The sequence below is a fragment of the Histoplasma capsulatum genome, genomic scaffold, assembly GCF_000149585.1.
Source record: "Histoplasma capsulatum NAm1 scaffold_6 genomic scaffold, whole genome shotgun sequence".
Classification (NCBI taxonomy): domain Eukaryota; kingdom Fungi; phylum Ascomycota; class Eurotiomycetes; order Onygenales; family Ajellomycetaceae; genus Histoplasma; species Histoplasma mississippiense.
In genome coordinates, this window is record NW_001813977.1 from 2,171,664 (window position 1) to 2,193,641 (window position 21,978).

Below are 21,978 nucleotides of genomic sequence, written 5' to 3' on the forward strand. Positions count from 1 at the left end.
CACAACAACAACAATAACCCCCAGCATCGCTCTTCCCTTCAAATAACTTATAGTCCCCTCAGGATCAGGATGTAGTGGAATGGTGGAATGGGAATATGTGGGAGTCAATTCGGCGCCTGGTTTTGGATTTTACATGCAATTGCCAAATTTTTCTTTCCGTCATCCTTCCTTTTTCCTTTTCCTTTTCCTTTTCCTTTTGTCATGCCGCGAATCTATATGCTCGCGTGTGTTCGGGACCAACGGTATTTTTCGTGGAATGTTGCCGTCAGTTATGTATGTACCTTGGGTTCCAGGGTGAACATATCATATATTATTCGTGTCCTTCATGGCAATGGAGTTTTGTGTTTGATAATCTGGTAATTTGATAACTCTTGCTCTACGACACCAATATGATATATACCATTATCCATCTCCGATCTAGCATTACGGAGGGAATTTTTTTTTTTTTTTCTTTTTTTCGAGCTGTGTTGGCTGTTCACACAGTGCGTGCAGTGCAGAACGTCTACCATCTCACTCACAAGCTTAAATTACTCTTTTCTGCACTCGGACTCGGTATATATACATGTACTGATAACTGTAACATAAAACACAATCCTTTCAGAACCGCATAACTAAGTTTGGTTTTGATACTCGGACGAGGGGTTCAGAACGTCACTCGACTGCAGCGAACAACAGTGTTCGATTTGGGACAAGAATATCCCGCCCTCTACGCTGTGTCCGCTGCATTTTCTTTTCGGCTCGGGTATACACAGTACATCCATTTGAATCTGTTTGGTTTTTCTTACCTCTTCGATTCTGGCCAGGATGCAGATGCAGACTGTGCAGTGCTACATCATAGCTGCATCCCGGGCTGTTTTGCTTTGTGGGTTCTTATCTCGGAGGAGCTTGGGGTCCTCAGACCTGGGGTTGAGGTTGAGGGTTGAGGGTTGGGACGAACCTCCGTTCTCCTTTTGGATTGAGTATGTAATGTCCGTTTATGCCAGCTCGATTTTTTTTTTTTTTTTTTGTTTTTTTATGTATAGACGGGTGGTTTAAAATGGGAGTTGGAAATTTTGTGCACATGATCATCTAACCAGGGAGGTCTATTGGTGAGATGTATCAGGATGTAGGGTACACATCCAGTAACGAGGAAAAAAAAAAAAAAAAAAAAAAAAAACCCGGGAAGAGAAAAAAGAAGCATCCCAACCCCAGCAGCCGAGCCAGAAAGTCATAATTCCATATTGCTCTCCGCCCTCCACTCCTACGGATTTTCCGCCCGATTCGTATTCAATCTAGCCCCCCGGCCAAGTACTCGCCAACCTCTACCCCAATTCCCCTGGCCATCTCCACAATCCACTCGCTCGGCTCGGTAGAGCTGGAGCTAACTGCCACGCCCGCGTTGAGACACCACTTCTCCGCACCGTCTGCAGCCGCAGCCGAAGAGGCGGGGACAAGCAGACGTAGTCGCTGCAGGGTGGCTAGCTCTGAATATATTGTATCGGCAATGGAATTATTTGTGGTTAGCGCGGTGGGCGGGTTTGGGTCGATGGCGTGGTAGATGGCGAGGAGGCGTTCGAGGGGAAACGGGCGGGGGGTTATGAAACCTGCGCCGGCATTGCCGGCGGAGGAAGAGGATGCCAGCGCCGAGGACAGAGCCGATTTTGTGATTTTTGTGTGTTTGGATTTACGTCTTTTGGTCGTGCTGGGTGCTTTTGACGGCGCGGTTGCGCTTTCTGGAGTATCTAGGTCCTGTTCGTGAGTTTGGGCCTGGGAGAGAACTTTCAGGCGTCGGCGGTGGTGGGCGCGCTTGTTTCGGGCGGAAAGAGAGGATGAGGAGAACTTTGAGAAGAAGATTGTGTCAAGGCGGGGTGGAACGTGGGCTGCCAGAAAGGCAGCGGTGAGGATTAGGGTTGGGAGATAAGGGAGTGATGAGAATGGCGACAACGATCTTGACCCTGCGAGGGGCTGAGGTGGAGCTGAAGTTATCGTTCTAGTTTCTGATGCGGCCGTTGAATCAGTAATGAGGTGATGTACCAACACCTCTTCACCCTGATGCTGGAATAAAGCCCGATTTCTAACAAGGAGTCGGGAAAAGTCCCACTGAGCGCGGGGGTTCAAACCCGGAGGTTTTTCGTTGTTGATTATTGGAGATACAAACCGCGGCCAGAGTTTCTCGCACGCAGAGCGGAAAACAGGGATAGTGCTGGCGGTTGGTCCAATGAGAGAGTCATAGACAGTTGATGTGAAAGGTGGATATGTCTTCAGGGCAAGTTCCAAGGGTAATCCTGGCAATTCAGGCGGCGGGGAAGCGACAAGTATCGAAATTGCTTCGTCCCGCGAATACGGAGGGAAATGAACATGGGGGACTCCAGCGACTTGCAGCAAAAGCGGTCGTGGGGAAGATCGCATGACGAATACCATACATATCGATGGGACCTAGGAGAGGATGTGAGAGAGACATCATTTTATGAACAGCAAAACGGGGAGTAATCCAATATACCAATTCGCCCAATCTCCCCAGAGCAGCCAAAAGCATCTGGCCCCCTTCCTTCAAGGCATCGATACCATCCATAACCAGGACGAATTTTTCACAGCCAGCACTATCCAAAATATCCGTGAGCACACCGGGAAGCGAACTGATATGGTCACACCTGGTTTTGGCACGGGCATCCTCATCCGGGAAAGAAGCTGAAGCTGAAGCACAGGCAGCCGATACAGCCGCCGCCACAATCTTGCCCAGTAGATGTCGCACTGTAATACATTCCGCGCATTTCACGACCGCGTAAGGTAGTGATGGTATTGTGTTTTGTTTCGGCCCTTCAAATCCTTCGTCCCTCCGACCTCGTGGATCTACCGCGGTAGGTTCGTTAAGCGCGGCTAGCAACACGGTTAGGATTCTTGATTTCCCCGAGCCCTGAGGCCCATGGACTATTATGGCGGGCGGAGATGGGAGAGCGGGCTAATGAGATGTTCGGACAGTACTAGTTAGTTAGTTGCGCGCAGTCCAGGACTCGGTATGATTTCTTGGGAGAGGAGGCAAACATTTAACAAGCACGCAAGCTGTCGGATTTGAAGTTCCCTGCAAGGCCATTGGCGTGAGAGAGTTATGGCCAGCTCTTCAGGCAGGCGAGGTAGAAAGTGTTTCATGTTCGCTTGCTTGCTCGTAGCCAGGCCCTCATGGCATAAGCTCCGGGCACCGAGACGAGTGATCACGCCAGCCAGCGTGTTATGGGGACTCAAGAAAGTGAAAGGGCTACTGCCATACGGCCAATCCCCCTCCGTAAACCGCCCACAAAGCTAAGCTAGCCGCATGTCGGTTTTTTGATTATTTCTTCGATTTCCTTGGTGTTGGAAGCTCGTGAGGATGAGAAGTTGGTCGGACAGGCCCTGGACTTCCTATTACGGATTAGCGCCAATTGTATTGTATGTGACAGCGTATTTTGTGTATTTTGGTTGTACGGTAACATGGGCGTATCATAATTCAGAAGAAACAACTCTGGGGGCGAGGCACAATTAGCGCGGTTTTTTAGCGCGTACCTTAGTGTATTAAATACACGAAAACTACTGGATTATATGAGAGATCAGCTGTATTGATGTGTTTTAGTGTAATTTATGTAATCTATCTGACCTAACCCTAATTAATTATTAGAATGGAACTCCTGCCAACACCGGCTTTTCAGACAGAGAGGAGTATTATTACATGCAGCACAATCATATCTTGATCTTGGAGCTCTACTCTTATTCTGCTCTGTTCTCTTTCTTTTATACTGACACCAGGCACAAGCTTGAGGTTCTGACAGAGGAATTCAATGGTGATTAAGATCTGGATTTGATCGAGTTAAGGGTAGAGAACTTGAGAATTCAAAGAGATGAAGATAAAGTTGTTGACGGAATTGAGCATGAGATAGAGCAATGCCAGTGCCAGTGTCCGCAGTAGTGCCAGTAGTAGCCAATCTATGAAGGATATAAGCATTGACAATAGCATGGTCAATAATCCAGTATAGAATTGCCAATCACGTGCGATTGGTTGGTATATGAGTCTCATAGAAAGCTCTATACTGATTTGCTAGATCAATCCCATTCATATAATGATTATAGTCATCAATAATGGTAGGAATCTCCATAGCTTGTTCAAATTTATCATCAAATAGATATCGAGTCTGCAGGCTGTTGATGGAATTGATCTCAGAACATTTTTGAATACATTCAATGAAGCTGTCTGACTTATGAACTGTAGACAGTAGTAAAACCACATTATTATCTTTCCATACAAGACAGAGACCTTCATTTTGAAAGATAATATACAGAGTATTGAAGGGAATATGAGCAGATAATTCAGAGTTTTTTAGTTCTTGTAAAAGAGGTGGTGGATTGGCAGAATGGGTGGTTTCACAAGCTCCAATTCCTTTCTTTCAAAAATAGTGGAATAGAGCAACAGAGGTGAAGTAGTTGTTCATATAAATCGAGTAGCCAGCAACCTTTTTAGTGGTATTCAACTCAGAGTGCTGCTCAGAGTGCTGCTCAGAGCTCTGCAAGAATACTGGCAGCTGTTCAATCAATTTCATCACAAGAGATTCAGTCTTGGTTAATTCTGGAGTTCAGAACATTATACTTATGCGGAGAGACATGGAAAAGGTTCAAAGATAGCTCTGTTCTTCTAGTTCAAAGATCTTATATCCCTGCTTGATTGGTTTCTGAGGCATCTTGACTGTGTATTTTGATCGGCTGAAGAATTGAATCATCATCTCATCAATGGAGAGATTGGAACCGGGGGTGTAGTATCTCTGACATGCTGTATGAAAGTTGAAGTATAGAGGCTCTAGCTTCTGAATGAAGGAGGATTCTGATCTGCAAGAGTTGAATATGTGGAGATATCTCTTGATCTGCTCAAATCTATACTGTTCCATGTGAAATCTTGATGGATGAAGTGGCCCCTGAGCATCATTCTTATTCCAATAATCTCCAATTGTTGAAGATTTATGTATTCCCATATAAATAATCTGCTCAAGAAATACCTTGATTTCTGCAGAAGTAGTTGACTGTCAATTCCATGAATTGAAAGCTGGATTCTTTGAGATCTGTATCTTTGCGTAGGCATTGATGAAGCTTGTAATATTCTGAATATCTGCCTCTGAGATATAGAAAGAGAATAGGGCATATGAGCGCTGTGGATCAATATTATTGGGCAGATTGACAGCTGGCAGGCGATGAAGAGCTTCCATAGAATTGAATTTGACATCTTTCATAGGTGGAATATCTGCTATAATTTCACTCAGAGATCATTTTCATTTCTCACTCTTTTTTGTACTGTCTAATAAATAATCAGCAAATATTATTTGAAGAAGTATTAGAGAATTGAAAATACCTTTGAATGCCATGATTTCTGCAGAGTGTGGGTGGGTAGAAAGGTGAATTCTCCCAGCTGGAAGGTTGGAAGATGAAGTGCAGCAACGCGTTGAGAGAAAACGCGAGATAGTGGATCTGTACCAGCAAATAGAATTGCATATATTTTAGTATGAGAAATTATTGGTTTGTACTTCTGAACTAACAGCTTAGTTATTACACTAATGGTATTGCGCTAATTGTGCCTCGCCCCCAGACGAGGAGATAGATATAGCTGTTCTTCTTCTGTTTTGGCAAAGGGTCAACTCTTTACCTGTTAGTAATCAGACTGCCCCTTACACATTCAAAATCTGCCCAAAGGTGAAATGAGGTGCCACGGAAAGTCAACATCCTCAAGGAACCCTGCAAACACATTAGACTTCCTTGTTACGCAAACAGTAGATTATCCAGCCGGATTCCCTGATCTAACCCTTCATTCATCCCACACTCTCAATAAATGCTGACATTGGGTGAAATTATTTACCCGGCAAGAGTTGAACATGGCTTCAATTCGAACCTTGTTCAACTGTAACTACAAGAGCTAGTTTCGAAGAGGAACTGTCGAAATATTGAATTTCTGTTTTACTTCATCATTCTATTCAACATTTTACGGAGACTCGCCCCAGCCCCAGTCCCAACCCCAACCCCGATCTTGGAGAATCATGGTTGTGAAGGGGCAAACGATTTATCAGCGCAATTAGTTACAGTTACTGCAGCTGACACCCATCCCGCCCTCATCGGGTCCCGTCACTTTCCTCGTTGTCCAAAGGACAACACATCCAGAAAAAAAGTCTCCCTTGAGCAGACGAAGGAACCAGAGAACCTGCAGTCTATAGTCTCCGTCTGCGACTCCGTCTCCATTCGGGTTGTTGTTTTCAATCCGAGTCTCGTTTTCTCATTTCTAGCTTACTATCCCCTCGTCTGGCCGCGAGGCAACAATTAGGGGCTGTTCGGTGACCCCGTCCAGGGCCGTATAAGTCCGTACAGTGCCAGCTATACGGACTTATACAGCCCTGTACGCGCTAATCTGGCTGAAAAAGGCCTGCTGTTCGGTAGATTTTGCGTATAACCCTGTATAACTTACCAAGAGTGCCAAGCTGGCTTCAAAATCCACTTTATAGAGTTCAACGGTGTAATTAGTTGAAAAAGTGGTGAATTTAAACCTAATCAAGTTAAATCTGTACTGTATACACTGGAACAAGTCGTGATTTGTACTGACTTGATCCAGCGCTGGCCGGCTTGGAACCTGCAAATATCATCAAAAATCAAGAATCATGGCGAGCAACAGTGACAATGCAACTCAGGAGGCAATACGACAGTATCTATGTTGTAGACAACAATTAATCAGGCTTGCTGCTGCAGAAGTGATTCATTGAAGCATCTCAACTGTCTCATCTGACATACAATTCATGTATTCTGATTCATTTCATGGATTTCAATTTACCACTCAGTTGTTGAATTCTACCTCCCACCCACTGTGTATTAAAGAATATGACACAGATGAGTGCCAGTACATTCATTGCACTGATTGATTGACTGTGAAGTAATATCAATATTTGTGAATCTGAAGCAATACATGCTATAAAGATTGAGCAGAAGGTTCTCATATTCTTGTATATTACAACACAGAGAGTGAGCTCCATTTTTCACTGATATTTGATGTGAAAAGGTAGTAATATAACAGGATTTTCAACTGCAATGCATCCACTGAAATCGCATGATAATCATCATGATAAAAACCGCTCATAAGTAATAAAAGTAATGTCAAAACACCAAGCAGATTAATATTCATATAAAAAAAAGCAGTAATAATGAAGGTTTACACTGTCAAAAGGCAAATATCCACTTTTTGTACGGCCCTGGCACTGTACGGACAAAATCACCGAACAGGCCCATAGCGCAATACCATTAGAGCCTGTTCGATGACTCCGTCCAGGGCTGTATAAGTCTGTACAGTGCTAGCTATACGGACTTATACAGCTCTGTACATATTAATCTGGCTGAAAAAGGCCTGCTGTTCGGTAGATTTTGTGTATAACTCTGTATAACTCATCAAGAGTGTCAAGCTGGTTACAAAATCCACTTTATAAAGTTCAACGGTGTAATTAGTTGAAAAAGTGATGAATTTAAATCTAATCAAGTTAAATCTGGATTGTATACACTGGAACAAGTCATGATTTATGTTGATTCAATCCAGCACTGACCGGCTTGGAACCTGCAAATATCATCAAAAATCAAGAATCATGGTGAGCGACAGTGACAATGCAACTCAGAAGGCAATACAATAATATCTATATTATAAACAATAATTAATCAGATTTGCTGCTGTAGAAGTGATTCATCAAAACATTTCAATTATCTCATCTGATATACAATCTATGTATTCTGATTCATTTCATAGATTTCAATTTACCACTCAGTTGTTGGATTCTACCTCCCACCTACTGTGTATTAAGAATATGACACAGATGAGTGTCAGTATGTTCATTGCACTGGTTGATTGATTGAGAAGTAATACTGATATTCATGAATTCAAAGCAATACATATCATAAAAATTGAGTAGAAGGTTCTCATATTCTTATATATTATAACACAAAAAATGAGCTTCATTTTTCATTGATATTTAATGTGAGAAAGTAGTAATATAACAGGATTTTCAACTGCAACACATCCACTGAAATTGCACAATAATCATCATGATAAAAACCATTCATAAGTAATAAAAGTAATGCCAGAATGCCAAGCAGATTAATATTCATATAAAGAAAGACAGCAATAATAAAAGTTTACATTGTCAAAAAGCAGATATCCACTTTTTATACAGCTTTGGCACTGTATGAACAAAATCATTGAATAGACTCTTAGTGTAATAACTAAGCTGTTAATTTAAAAATATCAATCAATAATTTCTTATATTAAAATCTATATAATCTGATTTGTTGATATTGTTTTATTATTTCATATTTTCTGATTTATATATTCTGCAATTTTGAAACTTTTTTTTAAATTCATATTTATATTCACCCTGCTCATTCTGCTGACTCTAAAATAGAAATATGATTTTTACAGATGATTTCCAATTCTTCAATACTTCTTTCAATCAAATTAACTGATTTCTTTATTAGATAGTATAAAAATAAATGCAAAGTAAAAGTGATTCATCATTTCACTTCTTCTAGACATTCCATTTTCAGAGAGTATTAGATTCAAATTCATGAAATTTCTTCATCACTCTTCAACTGCCAATCTGTTTAATATTGATTTATGGAATTTATACACTCTATTCTGTCTCTATATTTCAGAGTTAGATATTCAAAATATTATCCGTTTCATCAATGTTTATATAAAAATTCAGATAGTAAAAAATTCAGTTATTAATTTTCAAAATTAACAATCAACTATTTCTGCAGAAATCAAGGTATTTCTTGAGCAGATTATTTATATGAGAGTACATATATCTTCAGCAATTGAAGATTATTGAAATAAAAACGATGCTCAGAAGCCACTTCATTCATCAAAATTTTATATGAAATAAAAGCAATTTGAGCAGCTCAAGAAATATATTCATATATTCAATTTTCACAGATCAGAATCCTCCTTCATACAGAAGTTAGAGTTTTTATACTTCAACTTTCATACAGCATATCAGAAATATTACAATTCAAATTCAAATCTTTTTATTGATGAGATGATGATTCAGTTTTTTGAATGATTTAAATACATAATTAAAATGCTTCAGAAATCAATCAAGTAGAGATATAAGATCTTTAAATTAAAAAAATAAAGTTATCTTTAAATCTTTTTCATATTTTATGATAATCTCTGCATAAGCACAATGTTTTAAACTTTAGAATTAATTAAAATTGAATCTTTTGTGATGGAATTGATTGAACAACTACTTGTATTCTTGTAGAGCTTCAAACAATAAAGCGTTGAACAGCAGAGTTTTGAGCAGCAGAGCTTCAAACAGCATTCTGAATAGCATTCTGAGCAGTATTTCAAACAGCAGCATTTCAAATAGCATCTCAAGCAACAGAGCTCTGAGCAGTATATAAAGTTGAATAATAATAAAGAGATAGCTAGCTATTAAATTTATATGAACAACTACTTCACCTCTGTTGCTCTATTTCATTATCTTTAAAATCAAAAAATTGAAATTTGTGAAATCATTCATTCTGCCAATCTATCTCCTCTTCTGCAAAAACTGAAGAACTCTGAATTATTCTCATTTATTTTCTTCAATACTCTGTATATAATACATCAAAATGAGATTTTTTATCTTGAATGAAAAGACAATAATATAATATTACTACTGTCTACAATTCATCTGCCAGACAGCTTTATTGAATGTGTTAGAAAGCACTCAAAATTGAACTTTACTAATGAATTTCAATTTCAGAGAATATTTGAAGACAATTGACAAAAAGCAGTGGAGATTTTTATCATTATTGATGATTACAATCATAATATGAATGGGATTGACTTTGCAAATCAGTATAAAGCTTTCTATGAGACTCATATACTTACTAATCATAGTTGATTGGTAATTCTACACTGGATTATTGACCATGCTATTATCAATGCTTTTATTCTTCATCAATTGGCTACTACTGACTCTGGCACTGACTCTGGCACTATTACTCTATCTCATATGCAGTTCCATCAACAGCTCTATCTTCAACTCTTTGAATTTTCAAATTCTCTACTCTCTACTATAATTGCAACTAGACTGTCTTTTCTATCTACTACTACTGATTTATTATATGATGATCAGATGGGAAGTAGAAAGCAAAACTCAGCAATTGATGCAGTTCTCTCTGTAGTTCATGATATTCAACTTGCAAAGAATGAGAAAATGGTTACAACTGCAATGTTTATTGATATAAAAGATGCATTTGATTGTGTTTCACTTTCTCAAATGATCAAAACTTTGATAGAACTGAGAATGCCAAAGTTTCTTATTAAGTGGGTTATCTGTTTCATGTCAAAAAGAACTATTCAGTTGCTTTTTGATGAAATGAGACAAGATATAACAGATATTGAGATAGGAGTTCCTCAGGGTTCCTCAGTCTCACCTATTTTATTTGCTATATTTATCAAGTTTCTGTTTATTGATAAACAAATGGCAATTATGGTGAGAATTCCAAGTTATGTGGATGATTTGAGTTTAATTGTAAGCTCAAAATCAATTGTAAATAATTGTAATTTGATTGAGCAAGCAGCAACTTGCACCTCTATATTGGTGTCTAGAATCAGTAATCTGATGGTGAAGTCAAGCAAGTTCTATATAGAGTTTTATATCATGTGACTTAGTGTCTCAGAAAGTGGTGTGTCTTGGTGAAATACGTTAATTAAAGCTAGATCAAATAGATTACATAAATTACATAAAAACATGCTAATACAGCTGATCTCTCATATAATCCAGTAGTTTTCGCGTATTTAATACACTAATGTACACGCTAAAAAATACGCTAATTGTTGTCTCGCGGCCAGACGAGGGGATAGGAGGGAGCCTTCTCAGTCTTCCCGATGTGCCATCAGAATTGGAGAACTTCGCCGAGGATGGGTCAGCGAACTTACCTCTTGCTATTATCTTATATTTTTTATTTTTTATTTTTTATTTTTCCGATTCTTCGCACATCTTAATAACCGGGCCATTTCGTATACACCCAGCAAGAGTGGGGCTCAAATACTCCACCACAAAACATATCAAGCGGCGAATGGTGCTGAGAATGCCAGCGGTTAGCTGAGCCTTCCCTCTTTTTCTCCCGGTATGTATGTATATCGGGGCCAGGACGGTCATAGTGGATGGGGAACATTAACTTACAAAAGACTTCGCCACGCAATCCGGAGCATGTTGGCAATCCTCGTTTTTGTAACACTGGAGAGGAACATCGTTGCGTGAGTTTTAGGTACCGGGGGGGGGGGGGGGGGGGTGTCTTTTGAGAGAATGGGAGGATTGGGGACGAAAGGCATACCGTAAGTTCAGGGGCACATTTAACCCAAAGCCCGGGAGGGTGTGCAAGGATGGCGATGGGAGCAGCCAGGAGGATGGAAAGGAGGGCAAAAAAGACCTTCATGTCGGCGGTTGGAGGAAGGAGTTTCTACAAGCGCAAGTAGATGCAATACTGCTTCTTATTAGCAAAAAAAAAAAAAAAAAGATGCGGGTGTCTTTTTTTTTGTTATCTTGTTTTGCTCTTGGGCCACCCTTTTGTCCCCGGAGGATTCTTTGGGCCTTTTAAACCCATATGTGGGGCTGTGGGCTGTGGGTATTTAGCCTATATCCGTTCTTTGGTCCACTGGCCATCTCTTAACCCGTGTAGCCAGCTGTTTTGCCATGAAGAGAACAGAGAAGGTTATATTGCCCATCCTAAAAATGGGTCTATCAACCAACCCCCAGACTATGACCAGAAGTACAAGATGGAGAACCAAATCTCCTAACCAAACGTGGTTTAGAGTTTAGACGCACAACCTTGCATCTCATGTAGATGTACTCCGTAGACATATGAAGAATAGTGGCTAGTTGGTAGGCCCAGCCCGGGTGATGGGCGATGCTGAAAAGTTATCGAATGAGTTCAACATTAGTTCTTCTTTGAAAGAAGACCTTATTATTCTCCAAAGATATTATTTTAGATTCTGCAGTCAATATTCTGAAGAATACGGATTCATAAATATTTTTGGAAAATTGGATTTCTCTACTTGAATTAGGGTTTTTGACTGCTGTCTGAAATAGATAAAGTATCAAGAATATTTGATTTTTAAAATATTGCCGTTTGTTGTAATTGGTATTGCGAGTGAGATGTGCAAACGTGCTTTTACTCTACTAGTATATCTTGATTCCTCCCCCAGACCCTCATGATATAGTAGGCAGTGGAGCACACACAGAAGCACCGCCAGAAGCAAACGGAGTGGAGGTTGTGCATATGGGGGGAAATATACAATTCAATAACAGTTCAGTATACGTCTTTACGCTGCGCGTACCTTTAAACTTCCATCTGATCTAAAGTTTATCGGTTCCGAGGATGAAGGAAACGCGGATTCCGGCATCGCCACAAATTGAACCTCTCATTGCACCATGCACCATGCACCATGCACCATGCACCATGATGCCCAATTGGGGTGAGGCTGCTTATCCTAATAATCATTCATACTCCAAATCATGGTCGTACCCTGGACGAAAACATCATGCCTCCAATCCTCCGCGCAGGGACCAAGTATTTTGGCCATTAAAGTGATAGCACGACCATCTGCCATGGTAGTAACAGGTTAAATCCAAGAAGGGGCCTGCCCTTGAGCCGAGTCGTCAAACTTCGGCGGTAGGCCGGAGTCATCTGGATAGAACGTGTCTGTGTGGGTCTGTGGTATGGAGGTGGGGAGGAATCTAATATCTGAAAGGCAAAACATTAGCATGCTGTACAAGAGCGATCCAACTCAGAGTCTTGTTATTTGTCAGTAACTGCCTAGCATATCTAGCAGCAGGCATTTGGGCAAGTCATTGATATTTGCCTCTGCTATCAGGCTGTCAAAGCAGGAGCCCTTGTCAGGGGAGAGCTATGTGCCCAGTAGACCCGCACAGTCTGAAGCACCTCCTTCAGTATCTGAATCTCAAGTTCTCTCGACTTGCCTAAAGCCATGGGCAACCTCTGTCTTGTTCCTAATCTCATGCACGCATAGGCGAGCCCAACAGGTGACAAACAGCCACCACGAACTAAGTTTAACCATCCTCAAATGGAAACTCATATTTGTCCCAGGCCTCTCTGCTGGAGGTCCTACCTGATCTCCTAGCCTCGGTTTTGTAACTTCCGCATCGAGCGATCTCGCACCCATCATCATTTTATCCATGGTCCAACACCACAATCGCTAGCTACACCTCCCTGCTCGAGATGCGTAGTTAATAGCAAAACGCCCGTCAATGCCATTTGCGAGCGTAGTGCCCAGCGCAGCCGCAGCATCAGCCCACTTCAACCGAAGATGATGATGGTTGGATTGTATTGGGAGACTTTGTAGGCACAAAAACGAAATCGAGGAGATTGCTGAGCCCTTTTAAAGTGTGTACGGTGAAAAGGGAAGCCCCGCGAGAGTTGCATGCTGGTCAAATACATTGGAGAAGTGCTTGATAGGAGGATTTCAGAATTGGAGACTCTGCTTGGGGGGGGGGGGGGGAGGACATTCCACTCTCCACCATGATCCCCAGCCGTCTGCACGAACGGCCGGACAGACAATTCTCGTGATATGCTGGTATAGAAAACTGTTGGACGTCTCAGTGGTTGTAAAGGATTAAGAATAGAATGATTCCATGTTGTTGCTATATCTTGATTCCTAATTATCCCCCCTTTAGGAAAAGAGAAAAAGAGAAGAGAGGAAAACGACAAGATTTCTTTTTTTTTTTTTTTTTAGGAAAACAAGAAATAGACAAATAAACGAGTAAGAACATAGGAGCTTGTAAGAAGGTGGAAAGGACTGATACAAAGGATGAAGGAATAAGGAATCAGGGAGTTAAGCAATTTTGGCTCGGCTTCTTATCAAAGCAAGAACTTGGTAAGTTCTATTATCAGGAACAACGTACATAAATAACTAGAACTTGGAACGTCTCACTATATGAAACCAAGCAATGTCCCACTGAATCTCAGTGATATCTCATGCATATAATTAAGCACAGATTTCCCTATAAATACAATCACCCAATCCAACCCCCCCAACACATCCTTCTCGGACCCACTCTACCATCCAGCCAGCTGGGGGAACCTGGCTCTTCCTAAGTTCCACTACCCTACTGCCATTGGTCCTTGGTGGCCTGGGGTCTTCCTGGGTGCCTAACCACCAATCTCCTCCACCTTGGTAAGAGAATGTGCATTAGTAAGGGATATTCTTCTGGCCTTGGTCTGATTTGAACCTGTGATAGCATGTTGGCACACCCTGTAGGTGGTATAGAGGGTACGAATCACCCAATCCAATCCCCCCAACAAAAACAGAGCCACAGCACCGACAAGATTAGTCAGGTGTTGTTCCATTCCTGCAACTTGAACAGCAACGCCGATGATCCTCCTGCATTTATCAAGCCTGGGTACACCCAATACCGAGTCTCTCAAAACCCGAGTGCGATAGCCAAGTTGACAACATGACAGCGCTAGACGAGTGGAGGAGTGGGGATCCGAACACATGTTTCGCGGAATACATGACAAAGTTGTTCTCTTGAGCCATCAAGACGAGGTGATGTCATGGTCCTCAACTGCGACAACGAGGTCATCCTCAAGGCCGTCCCTCTGAGGAAATCGCCATGTGCCTTGTGAAAGATCACACTTATATCCCAGTTCCAGAGATCGTCCTTGCCACCTATGTTGGCGACGAAGGCCGACTGGCGATGAGTGCCATTCCGGTGCGCCGCTGACAGAAGCTTGGGATAGTCTGAAAGATACAACAAAGAAGCGCGCATGTGTGTGTAAGGATTGGCAGAAATTGGTGGATATGAGAAGCCCCGAAGAAATATGACCTGAGTGGTATTATAGCAGCAAGGCATGTCTTTGTTTTAGCATGCTCTATTCAGTTGGAATTGACAGCCTTACTTCGACCTTTGAGTTCACGACGACATTACACACTCCTCTTCGGACGTCTTTTGGTCGGTTTCTATGGTAGTCATATCAGCTGCTTGAGATATTACCCAATTTGCTCTTCTCATCTGTCTTTCTTGAACAGACTGTTGTTGCAACCAAGAGTGCCATCCTTGTCCAACGCCATCACTCAGGCTAGTAGCCATAAGATCTGGCCTGGCCCGGAAATTCCATATTCCCCATTTAGCACTTCATGCACTTCATGTGTTAGGCATGGGATACCTGCTGCGTCCCCCGCGATTCGAGAGCGGCAGTGATTAACTGGCTCGGGGAGCCAGGCAGATTTTCAGCACCCCCTTTTTTTTTTCCCTGGAGTAGTGTGACGGAGCAGGATTCAATTGATATCCATCCCATTCACAGATGGCGTCAATTGACGCTTGCCATTATTGGGGGTTTTTATGATGGCCCTGGCGCCACCGCAGTCTGGATGCATTACCATTTTTAGTCAGTCAAAGTTGGTAGGTTTTCAGCGCTTGAGAACATGCTACTCTGAATCACCGTGACCGTGATGTCGGGTGGCAAGCATCCGAGGGCGTGCCCGTGGCAAGAGCAGCTTCCTCGAGCAGGACAAATACGATTATCTAGCTACGGGCCCAAAAGAACTCAGTCACCACGAGCACTAAGCTAGCAGTAGAGGGACGAGCGATCCAATGAATCCTTGGAACGATATAGAATATATGTCTGTTCAGCGTACGTCCCCCCGGTTACCTAATTACTTTGATCACCGGCATAGATAAATGAAAGGTATCATTCTTTAAAAAAAAAAAAAAAAAAAAAAAAAAAAAAAAAAAAAAAAAAATTAAGATCAGTGATTGTAAAAATTTTGTTCAAATTATAAATTTATATTGTAAGAATATGATATTCTATATTTAATATATTGTTCAATTCGACAGCTTACTACGCCTAATTAAGCACCTCGGACCCAGGACCCAGTAGGAACTAGTTAAATGCACATCACATCACATTCTCAAAAATCAAAGATATACCTATACTATGCACACAATCAGAATGACAGCCAGTGCGGAGATAGTCCCTGACAATGGAATGCTTATCAATTGACGTTGCGCGCAACCGTATCGTGACGATGGAGAGCTACGCAGGGACAAACCCCATTGCTCTAATCGACCCAGCGGCTTTTGTACGTAAAATTTGAGACGGAGAGGTTGTAGATATCGTGTGGATTTCTGCCATTAAAATACGCGGGAGCCGAAGAGCTTAACCCTGGCGATAGGTACTGACCGAGTGTCGCACCCCGAGCTGTCGGTGTGGGGAATATATAGACGGATGATATCGCGTCAGTTGTTTGGTTTCCCCCCCCCACGGATAAAGGGACATACACGGCTGAACCTACTTCCGTTTGCAGCAAGACAAAAATGTTGCCAGCAGGATCCCTTCCATGCGCTTGCAGCTCACCTGCGAGGAATCAGCGTGCGGAGCCGCAAACCTGTCAAAAGCTAAGCGGAAAATTAGTAATGTAGAAATTTAATGAGGGGACAGGGGCCCAATGTGAAGGACGTAGGTAGCTCACATGTTCCAGCCTGTACTTTAAAATCATCCATTTCTGCAGCTACCAGAAACCGTGTAGTTGCCCATACGGTACAGCTCTCTGACGGCCCAATCATGGTGACACTCGTGAACTCGGTTGGGCTTGACGTGGGCAGTCAAAACGCCGGTCACTGAATTTGTACGAAATCCTGAAACACTTGATATCAGGCATCTCAGAAAATTCCTATGGGAATTAGTTGCCAGTGACTTACTGAGGAAGAGCGCTTTCAATATCGGGATCCTTTGAAAATGAAGTGGCAATTTGGAGTCCAGCAGAAAAAGGGGGATATTCGGAAAAGCCAAGTCCGTATTGTCCTGAGTTTCTAAGATTTTGTTTCGGATTCTGCTGAACGATTGGGTGATTGGTGTTAGCCATGGTTAGTGGAAAGTGAGAAATAGAGTCGAATTAGCAATACATTGGATGGAGAGAGTGGAGCACAGCATAGAAAGAGTTCCAGAGGAAGTTCCTATGTCAATATCATTATTGTTTAATGGAGTTGGGTTGCTAACAAGGCCTCGAAACAGCTACATGCAATAATTCGAAGTTGAAGCAAGAATAGCTATCCAAGGTGGTGACCTTAACTTAACAGACTCCCGCTGCTCATTTCCAACTAGGGATGGAGCATTGACCTTCCTGTTATGGACTAGCAGCCCGCACGTAGCATATGTAGGATATTCTTTGTGTAGATAGAAGGCAACCAACAGAGCCAAAAGCTGAGCGGGGCTCGGATTCTTCTTGATGAAATTTCGAGTCCCCAGCAAACTCCATTAAAAGTACATACACCACTTGCATTGTCTCGTGTTTCTCTCTCTAGCTGTATCCGCATATCGTGTGTCCAGGATGAAAGGAAAAAGATAATGCCAAAAATGAAAAAAAAGAAAACAAAAAACAAAAGAAGTTGAAATTGTTTACAGATCTGATGTAAAAGTCTGAAAAAATGGCGTCAGTTAGTGGGAGAGAAGATATTCAAAAAAGAGATGTTTTTTCTTTCTCTCCCGTCCATGAAGATACTTCTTTGGATCAAAAAATTTCTCATGACTCGTGTCGTCGTGAATCTGGTGTACATGCGCGAACGGACTAAAAAAAAAAAAAAAAAAAAGGCAAATAAATAAATAAAAAAAGGGGGGAAGGAAGACAAAACTGAAGAAGACTAAGTAACAGATCTGGTCTGCAGGTTGTAGTGTAGACCTGGGGTGTGGCATAACCTTCAAGTAAAAAATGGGTATCCCTGTATTGGAAAGGCACTTAACCCGTTCGTTGCTTGTTGCGGAATGGGACTGTAGATGGTGGGCGTATTGTCGTCATTGCCGTTGCAGTTGCCGTTGGCAGGTGGAGCTTTGACAGCATTGCCATTGACATTGGTTGCAGAAGACGCGGCGGAGGATGAGTTGCTGGTGCTTACCAGCACATTGTTAACTATACTATCACCGACATTACTAAATTGCTGTTGTGGATATTGTGTAATGATGGAAGTTGAAAAGGGATGAATCTGGTGATACACGTTCGTCATATCGTTAGGCGTAATTTGGCCGCTGGAGCCCCCGCTCACGCGGCCTTGGTTCTCCACACTCAGGATTTTTCCGGCAATGCGGCGCCCGTGTGGCGTCTGGCGAATTGCTGGGAGGATCGGGCGGATAGCTTCGACCAATTTCGTGCGGTATTCGGGATCAGCAAAATCCATGGCAGTTTGAACGACGTAGTTCGCAAAGGAGTCACGGAGCATTTTCTCGAGTTCACTGGGGACCAACATCTCATCCACCAAAGCGGAACGTGATTGTGGGTCAGCTGTTCTAATGCACTTCTCAATCACGTTCGAGCTGAATTTTTGTTTGGATAAGGCAGAGATGTTCCCGCGAAAGCTGCGACAGATGGGCTCAATAAAATGAGGCTCGTTGAGATCCACTATAATTAAGTTGAAAGAAAATTAGCCTTGGCCTGTTATGCAGGTAGTGGAATCCCTTACAGATATACTGAACCACGTAATTTCCAAACGGATCTTGAACCAAGGTGAATGCGTTATTGGTGATCTGTTCGATTAAGCGAGCCCGCTGGTCACCAGAAGCGTGGTCAATACAACGCTGCAACACGCAACAACCATGGCGATGGGTTCCGACTGGCACGCAGCTTGCTCCAACGGCATCATAGATAAACTAAAAAGGGTGTCAGTAGGCTGGGAAATAAAATTAATTTGACGATGATTTGGAATACCTGAGCATCCGTCGCAGAGAGGCGATTTAAGCACTTTTGGATAACATGGTTTCCGTTCAAATCTTGCACAAGCTCCACTACTCGATCACGTAACGCGTTGATCACGGTTTGAGTCTATAGCGCTGTCAGTAACAGATAATACCAGATACACTCAACAGCTTAAACTGTACCTGTTCCGGGGTGGAGATGAATTCAATCATCTTCTGCAAAGCTCGAGTCCCATGTTGGTTCAGTGCGATCTTAACAAGTTGAGGAGCAGCGTTGTTGATGAGTGCAGTACGCTGTTCATCGTTCGAGAATTCAAGCAACTTCTGGCAGAGGTAGTTTCCGAACGGATCTAAAGAACAACACAATAGGACATGTTAGAAACGCGATTACTGCAATTTTAGTAAGAACGCAAAAAACAAACCGGTCATAAGTTCTACAACATGGATATGTGTCTCCAAAAATATCATCTGCACATGTGCTGGATTTTGCTCCTCCAACTTCTTCTGCAAATAGCGGCATCCGTACTGGTCCTTACACATGCCATATAACTCGCCTTGGTAGGTTTCCAATGGAGCGTTACCAAACCGCGAAAATTGGCTAGATTCGCCTTCTCCGCTGCGACGACCCTGACCCGGGTTTCTTGCAGGGCTTTCTGGGAAACGAGAGTAAGGTGAAAAGGGAGCAGGGTTGATATAGGCACCGTAGGGCGGGTTTGGGTGGAACGCTTGAGTGTGTCCATTGGTTTGGATGGGGCTAGTGATGAACGGCTGCATGGCATATCCATAAACAGGACTTTGGAAAGCGCCAATAGTGGTGCCATTTGGCATCCCATTGCTTGTGGATGTCAATTGAGGTCCAAAAGGGGTGGCATTAGCCTGCAAAACTGACTGAAGTGGTTGGAGATTAAAGGACTGGTCATCACGATCAGGGGACAATGGGGATGTTGGAGTGTCATTTCCATGGGCGTGAGGAGTAGCCGGAACTCGACCAACACTAGCACTATGAGAATGGAAATGGTCTGCATGGGACTTTGGTGGAGTTACTGCGGTATAGCCATTACTCTTGGTGGGGATATCATTAGTAGAATATGACATTTGGAGGGAAGTTGGCCGCGACTGGGATCCATTGGTAGTGGAATAGAGACCTTTGGTGCTGTTATACGTTGAAAACCCAGGTTCAAGTGAATGCCTGTGAGATTGGCGAGTGTCACTTGCAGGTGAGAATGGGGCTGAAATTTGCTCGCCCTGTGAGCGACTGCTCCCGATATGCTGAGACATGTTTAATGAATTGTGAGGGAGTGAGGCGTGATGACGATGACCATATGTCTCCGGCCCTGGCGTACGTGAGTTGGCTAGGTCCAACGCAGCGGAATTGGCGGATAGCTAGAAAAGCAAACAAGGTTAGTTGATATCAGCCTAGGGGGAAATAAAGGCTGCAAAAACTTCACATACTAAGCCGGAATTATCATCTCGACGAATCAGGGTGGGGAATTTGTCGTCAGGATCCGTTAATTTGAGATAACTCTTCAGGTCCGGAGTTGGCATACGATCTTCGTCCTTTAAGCCCCTCCTATCTTCGTCGTCATCATCCCCGAAAGCAAACTTGGCAGGATGGAATGGATTGAGTCCAATGGACCTAGTAAAGCCGTTGGCTGTGGCTGCAGTTGTGGTAAAATTGGCCTGAGAGCCAAAACTGGATGTGGGCATGGAGTATCTGTTAATGCTACAGAATAACGGTAAGTGAATGACCCAAGGTGCTGCAGAGATACGAATGTGAGGTGGAACAGCTGCGTTAGAGGGGATTAAGATATGGGGTCAACAGGGCAAGCAAAAACAGAATTGGCACATTCTTGGATCGAGGTTTTTGGGAAGCTATAGAAAATTAATCGACGCAAGCAAAATTATAGAAATACATACGAGGCACTCTGACGCAAAGAGGGGAATGGTTCTGGAAGATATTCCTCCTCAGAGTTCCGGCGAGAACCCAGAAGAGACTGCGGAGCAGATGCCTGGCTTGGAGTGGTGGCTATAGTTGATTTCGCGTGGCCAGTTGGTGATACGACCTGTGAAGGGCCGAAGAGGTTGAACACTCCAGGTGCAGTTGCACTCGATGTTGAAAAACGAGTTGGGCGAGAGAAGGCGGTGGGGAAACCGTTATCTTTATATTCTGGTGGGGTTGTAGGTTCACTGACGGCACCAGCCAAGCTCGAGCTAGCATTGACAAGATCTCTAGCCATCTGGTCCAGTTCCTGGCGCTCTTTCTCCTGCTGGAGATCTAACAGTTTCATATCAGCCTCGAAACGTTTTCTTTGTTCTCTCATGTATTCGATATGTGCTTTCTTCTTTTCGAACTATAAAGATTGTCAGATAACGAGTACTAGATGGACAGAATGTAAAATATTGGGGAGAATTGACAAGACTCCTGAGGAACAACAAAAGAAATGAACAAAGACAGGTTAGGCATGAAAGTGGAAGAGAAGGAGGATAGGATCGACGTGGTGTTGGGAGGAAAGAAGGGCATGAAGTGAGGTAGATGAAAAGTTGTACGTGTAGAGAAGTGAGAAGGGAGAAGAGAGAAGAAACTAAGGGGCGAAAGCGGTGAAAAGGGGGGCTCACCAACTGCGACTTGTGAATCTGCGTTGCCTGTGACGAGAGGAACAACAAGTCAGTCAGTAAGTCATATTTTGATGACATAGCTCAACAGAATTTTTCAGATACGAAACTGAGGAAAGAAGCCATCAAATCCCGCAGCACGATCCACTATCACTACTGTACAGACTCCATTCACTTCATGACCTCCCCTCCGCCCAACGACCTGAGAATGCTCAACCAACCAACTACCAGCTGTCCCGCTCTCCCCAACCCCTCATCTCCCCATCAATTGCCCCCAACCAAACAACAGATGTGGAACAATGATAATAACGGCGGCAACGACACAACAACACAGCAACTCAACTCACCGAGGAGAGGAAGTCCAGAGACTCCGGCAAAGGCAGCGGCTGAGCACTGTTGAAGGCGGGCCATGAGGAAAGTTTGCTGGCGTCTGTGGTGAAGCGACGTTGGAGGTTTGCACGCACATCGGAAGGTGGTTGGAAGGTGGAGATATAGCTGGCGGTCTGAACTCTGGTGGGCGAGGGGTAGCTGGAGAAAGGCGAGTCGGAGGGCGGGGAGCGAGGGGAGGAGAAGCGGAGCTCTTCGAGACCCTAGTAATCTGCAGACCGTTCTTGAAGCCCATTGTATAGAATGGGTATGTGGTTATGTGGGTGG

At 43.1% G+C, this 21,978-nt stretch overlaps 4 protein-coding genes across 4 annotated transcripts in view; all 4 read right to left on the reverse strand.

The window, feature by feature from the left end:
* Positions 1-1,266: 1,266 nt before the first annotated feature.
* HCAG_06965 (predicted protein) lies at positions 1,267-4,267 on the reverse strand (the record flags this gene model as incomplete). The annotated part of the gene is made up of 6 exons (XM_001539310.1): positions 1,267-2,415; positions 2,480-2,938; positions 3,022-3,276; positions 3,545-3,564; positions 3,869-3,933; positions 4,251-4,267. The coding sequence occupies 6 exons, from the start codon at positions 4,265-4,267 to the stop codon at positions 1,267-1,269; spliced, it is 1,965 nt and encodes a 654-aa protein (XP_001539360.1).
* A 6,737-nt stretch (positions 4,268-11,004) lies between these two features.
* On the reverse strand, positions 11,005-11,867 carry HCAG_06966 (predicted protein; the record flags this gene model as incomplete). The annotated part of the gene is made up of 4 exons (XM_001539311.1): positions 11,005-11,088; positions 11,190-11,243; positions 11,341-11,466; positions 11,832-11,867. 4 exons carry the CDS (start codon positions 11,865-11,867, stop codon positions 11,005-11,007), a joined length of 300 nt encoding a protein of 99 aa, XP_001539361.1.
* Positions 11,868-16,160: 4,293 nt separating this feature from the next.
* HCAG_06967 (predicted protein) lies at positions 16,161-16,891 on the reverse strand (the record flags this gene model as incomplete). The annotated part of the gene is made up of 4 exons (XM_001539312.1): positions 16,161-16,227; positions 16,384-16,414; positions 16,499-16,617; positions 16,728-16,891. The coding sequence occupies 4 exons, from the start codon at positions 16,889-16,891 to the stop codon at positions 16,161-16,163; spliced, it is 381 nt and encodes a 126-aa protein (XP_001539362.1).
* Positions 16,892-17,723: 832 nt separating this feature from the next.
* HCAG_06968 (predicted protein) overlaps positions 17,724-21,978 on the reverse strand; it is a gene marked incomplete at both ends in the record, with an annotated part of 4,832 nt that continues 577 nt past the window's right edge. Inside the window, 9 exons of the mRNA XM_001539313.1 lie at positions 17,724-18,418; positions 18,480-18,666; positions 18,725-18,838; positions 18,895-19,061; positions 19,134-20,094; positions 20,164-20,425; positions 20,629-21,062; positions 21,328-21,354; positions 21,672-21,904. Coding sequence (XP_001539363.1) covers positions 17,724-18,418; positions 18,480-18,666; positions 18,725-18,838; positions 18,895-19,061; positions 19,134-20,094; positions 20,164-20,425; positions 20,629-21,062; positions 21,328-21,354; positions 21,672-21,904 — 3,080 coding nt within the window. The remainder of the gene's footprint in view (positions 18,419-18,479; positions 18,667-18,724; positions 18,839-18,894; positions 19,062-19,133; positions 20,095-20,163; positions 20,426-20,628; positions 21,063-21,327; positions 21,355-21,671; positions 21,905-21,978) is intronic.